This window comes from Populus trichocarpa, chromosome 6 (assembly GCF_000002775.5).
Source record: "Populus trichocarpa isolate Nisqually-1 chromosome 6, P.trichocarpa_v4.1, whole genome shotgun sequence".
In the NCBI taxonomy this organism is placed as follows: Eukaryota; Viridiplantae; Streptophyta; class Magnoliopsida; order Malpighiales; family Salicaceae; genus Populus; species Populus trichocarpa.
In genome coordinates, this window is record NC_037290.2 from 8997690 (window position 1) to 9002975 (window position 5286).

General features: G+C 34.8%; 1 protein-coding gene across 1 annotated transcript; it reads left to right on the plus strand.

Moving 5' to 3' along the window:
- Positions 1-985: 985 nt before the first annotated feature.
- LOC18100063 (uncharacterized) lies at positions 986-4692 on the plus strand. Its single transcript, XM_006381246.3, has 3 exons — positions 986-2148; positions 2726-2933; positions 4064-4692. Exons 1-3 carry the CDS (start codon positions 1246-1248, stop codon positions 4594-4596), a joined length of 1644 nt encoding a protein of 547 aa, XP_006381308.3. The 5' UTR covers positions 986-1245; the 3' UTR covers positions 4597-4692.
- The last annotated feature ends 594 nt before the right edge of the window (positions 4693-5286 follow it).

Genomic DNA, 5286 nt, shown 5'->3' on the forward strand with positions numbered 1-5286 from the left:
AAATAGCAAATAATGCAAGGTACGATAAAAGAGCTGTAGTTGTTACAGCCAAAAGCAGAGTGTTTCACCGATCATGTCCTGTGAGTCAGCATCATCCCAATTTGCAGTAAATTATTAAAGAAACAAACAAAAAGACAATATATGCACACTCTTTTACATGCCACCATCACCGTGCTCATACTGCTGTGTAGTCTATTTAAGACTATATTATTCTTTAGTCCTCCCGTCTTTAACATGATTATAACCTACTCCTCATGTTTGAAAATATATATAACTTGATCTATAAGGCACGCGGTTGAAACCTTGTTTCCTAAAAATTTAATTATTCTTTGCTTAATTTCTTTATATATTTTTTATTATTTTGATGTATTTATATTAAAAATTATTTTTAAATATTTAAAAAATATTATTTTAATACATTTCCGAGCAAAAAATATTTCGAAAAGTAACCACTACTATGTTTTCAAACACCCTCCAACCTTGCTTTGATTAGCAGTTATCTATTTGGTTTCTCTCTAAGAATTTTGAATTGGAATGGGATACATTTGGAATTTAGAGGTATAAAAAAATTAAAAATTAAAAACAAATAGTTTTAACAAGTCGATGGTCAATAAAAGTACTAGTATTCTGTTTGGTAATATAATGAAAATTATTTTTTAAATTGTTTTTTGCTTGGAAATGTATCAAAATAATATATTTTTTTAATTTTTTAAAATTTATTTTTGATATTAATATATAAAAATGATTTAAAAACATCAAAAAATAGCTTGAAGATAATTTTTTTTTTTCAAAAACAAGGTTGAAGTGCAATGTCAAACAGGGCCTAAGCAATAAATTTCCAAGCATCAAGGATTATGTTGTAATGAAAATCACAAGCGAGGGACTGAAAAATAATTTACTCCTCATTTTACGTGAAGGAAAAAATAAAACACAAAAACACCACCACCAATTAGCAGCCATTCCTTGCTAGTGTCTTTTATTTTTAAGTATTTGTTACGGTACACCTTGCCTCGGTTAAGCTAAAACCCCAGATTTGAATCAGGAACTCTCCTCATCCTCTCTCTCTCTCTCTCTCTCTGCTATATTTAGGGCTATCTAATAAATTCGCCTTCAATCCTTCCTTCTTTTGCATTTCATTTTCACTAGTTCAAAAGTTGAAATCTCATCAGCTTGTCTTTCATGGTGCTGAATTTCATATCCACCTGAAAAAGAAAAGAAAAGAAAAGAAAAGGGGGCCTAATATTCATGGCTCAAAAGCAATTACACGAGCTCTTGCAAGATGATCAAGAGCCATTCCAGCTAAAGAACTACATTGCTGACAGGCGTTGTCAGCTCAAAAGACCCAGTATCCCGAAAACAAACTTGGTACAAGTCAAGAAGCGAAAACCCATCTCTCAAAAACATTTTTGCAAAAATGTTTGCCTTTTCTCTTTCCAAAACTCTCCAGACCCGAGAAAATCCCCACTCTTCCAGTGCTCTCCTCCCAAAAGCCCTTGCAAAAGCCCTAATGCTATCTTCCTACACATCCCTGCAAGAACGGCCGCGCTTCTTCTTGAAGCTGCCGTTAAGGTGCAAAAACAATCTTCGTCTCCCAAAACCAAGTCACAAAACAATGGGTTTGGTTTGTTTGGGACTTTATTAAAGAAACTAACTCATCGTAACAAAACCAGAAATCATGAAATCCGTACTGGTAATCATGGGGGCAAAGTTTCAGTGAAGGAGATTCTAAGGTGGAATTCCTCAGTTGGGCGTGGAAATTTATCCAATGAGATAGATCACCGCAAGCAGGAGCAGGGGCAGGAGATTATAATGGTTGATACGAGTATAAATGAGAAATGTGGTTGTGAGAGGGGCTTTAATTCTTGTTGTAGCGGTCATATCGGTAGGCCTAGCAGTGAGGTTTGGTCAGAGAAATCCTTGGATTTGGATTTTGATACCTCAAGCAGTACTAGCCAGTCCGAGGAGGATCAAAACGTCGATCATTTTGTTAACAAAGACATCATAGATCATGGTGATTTTGCTTCTAATGATAAGCAATGTTTCTGTGACAGCCCTTTCCATTTTGTGCTTCAAAGAAGCCCTTCCACCGGTTGCCGCACCCCAGACTTCTCGTCTCCGGTCACTTCGCCTAGTCGCCACATATTTGAGGTTTGTGTAATTTTATTTCATTTTTCTTTTTGGTTTATTATTAATTACACTGGCTGACGATTCAACTCGCGAATCTGTCCGAGACTCTGAGTTTGAGCGTGTTTTGAATTGTCGGCAATAAGGTCTGTTTTATGCAAATTCTGGTCGGAATGTGTTAATGACAAGTGTAGCCTTTCAACTCTACTGGACTACTTTGCAAGAATCAAACAGAGACTAGGGGTATCGATGTCCTTTTAATATTCAAAATGAAGCACCCGGACTACTTCGATCATGACTCAAGAAATAATTTTTTTCTTAATGGACTCTGCCTGCCTACCTAGAAAATAATTTTTGCAAGAAAGGACAAATCCCTATTTTGTTTTCTGTGTTAGATCCCCATTTCTGTACGCACATTTGGCTGTCTGTATTTATTTGAGAAGGAAAGTCAAAACAAACCCACCAATTATATATATATACACACACACACACACATACCTAACATATGGAGTATATCAAGTCACAATTATATTATAGAATTAACTAAAAACTAAGTATTAATCAATGTGGTGTGATGAGATTTCATTTCGATTTAAATCAGTGCAAAGAGAGCAATGGGGATGTAGAAAGCTTAAAGAAATTCAAAGAACAAGATGAGGAGGAGGAAAAAGAAGAAGAAGAAGAAGATAAGGAACAATGTAGTCCTGTTTCTGTTTTGGACCCACCCTTTGAAGATGATGACGATGGGAATGACGATCACAACGAGGACGACGGTTTTGATCTAGAATGCAGCTACGCAATTGTACAGAGTATGTTGTTTCTCAATAATTTATAATTAACGAACTGCCTTTTTTATTTTATTTTATTGTTTGATCTTTTACCATTACAACTACTTTAATGAGGCACGTACTGCTACCCAGCTTCTGTTGCAATGACGATGATCATGATCTGTGGTGGGTTCCATTGGATAGATTGCTTGCCAATCACATTTTAGACGTATTTTGTTGAATGAAATCAGTTTGAGGTGTTGTGTGCACATCAATTAATACCCGTATCTTTTTTATTGTAAAGAATATGATACCGAGCCCCTACATCCAATCCAGTGTTGTCAGAAGTGACCCACAAGCATCATTCTGGAACTCCCTTAAAAACTGGTGGAACCCATTTTAGTTATGATTAGCTCGATTGATCGTATTCTGATAATACATTAATCTGTTAGTATTTCTGTTTTGAGATGCGACATGCTTTGTTTGCAAATGTTTAAACCTAGCTGAGTGAGCAGGATATATTGGATTTACTTGAATTGAGAATAGCAGCCTAGCACCAAATAATTAGTAATAATGACAATGGAAGAAAGTTGACAGTAAATTTACTAGTGACCTGCATCTTGGTGAAGGAAGGTGACATGATTCATGATCACATTTGTATCAATAAGTTGGCCTTTCTTTAGTGGCGAATTGTCTTTTCCAGGTGTTTGTTATCTGATCCGGGGCCTGTCTCTCGTTATATATATATATATTCCGATCTTTTCACTTGACAGTAGCTTAAATGTGGTGGAACCCTCCATCCACCGAATACCAACCATTTCATAACTATTAACCCAACCCATTGTAGATTGAAAAGACTGAAAAATAAAGATCCAAAATTGTTCACTTTGGCTTCTTGTCTTTATACTTCTTTTTAACTGGGAGCTGAATTCTGCTATACGTACAGATTCAGGATAAATGAATTTGATGAGATTGGAGTCTTTGTCTCTGTCCAAAATGTTTGATGATAATATTATTTAGTACTTGGTATGGTTTGTTTCAGCACTGCACATGTATATTTGGTTCCTTCCCAAGTTGCAAAACTATTCATTTGTATATGCATTTAATGCCCATTTTCCTTGTATTTATACATGTATGCTGTATTGATTTCTGTTGTCTTTTGACATTTGAAGGAGCAAAGAAACAGCTATTGCAGAAGCTGCGTAGATTTGAGAAACTGGCAGATTTGGATCCAGTTGAACTGGAGAGAAGAATGGCAGAGCAAGAAGAAGAAGAAGAAGAAGAAGAAGAAGTGAGTGACCTTGAGGAAGAAGAGCAACGCAGTGAAGATGATGAGTTAATTTCGTCAGATAGGGAAAAGAACATCGAAACTTTTATCCTAGAAGAAATACGTAGTAAATCAAGCTTTTATCTTCCAAGAAAAATACAAAGAGACATGAAGAGATTGATCTCGGACCTCATTATCGAGGAAGGGGGAGGAAACGTTTTCTACAGAGAATCAATGGCAAAAAGGATCTGTAACAGGTTAGAGTCATGGAAAGAGGTAGAGTCCAACACCATTGATATGATGGTAGGACAAGATTTTAGAAGGGAGCTCGATGGGTGGAAAGGAAACCGAGAGCAAGTGGAAGAGACAGCGTTGGAGATTGAACTTGGTATAGTTGGCTTATTGGTGGAGGAACTGTCTGAGGAATTAGTTGCTTAATTTGACCAGGATCTAATGGAAACATTAATTTTCAAGCTGAGATGTTCGTTAAATGAATTAATATTAGATTAACTTAATTTGATTTATTTTCAATTATATATGACCCAACATCCAACATGAACTGTGATGCAAATACCCGGCCTAAGCGATCCAACGCAAGAAAATTGCGGGGAGACGTTAGCTTGTTTGGTGTCATGTACATGTATGAGCACGTATCCTTTTGCTTAACACACACACCAGGTATTCTATTTTTTTGTTAAAAACTTTGTGGCCCCAATTTAAAAAAAAAATAAAAAGTTCAAAAAAAATATATATAAAAAGACCATGCTTTTTGTAAGTTATTTATTTACTTATGCCGAGGGTTTTTTTTTTTCAAATTTCTTTATTTACGCTGGTTAATTTCTTTCTTTTATTTATATGCTAGCTACTTCATTATTTATTTTTTAAAATTTAATATTTTTTTCTAAAATAAAAAATAATTATCACCAATAGATTAGCTAATACTATAATGATCATGTAAATTAAAAATTATCTACTAATATTCAATGATGAATAAGGTGATGTATGTGTTAATAAAACATATTTGATGGTTATTGAAGGGCAATTTTTCTTAGGCACAATTTTTCATTTTATTTTTTTAAGAAACTTTTGATTTTTTGTGTTATGGTTTTTGCAATTTTTATTTTATTT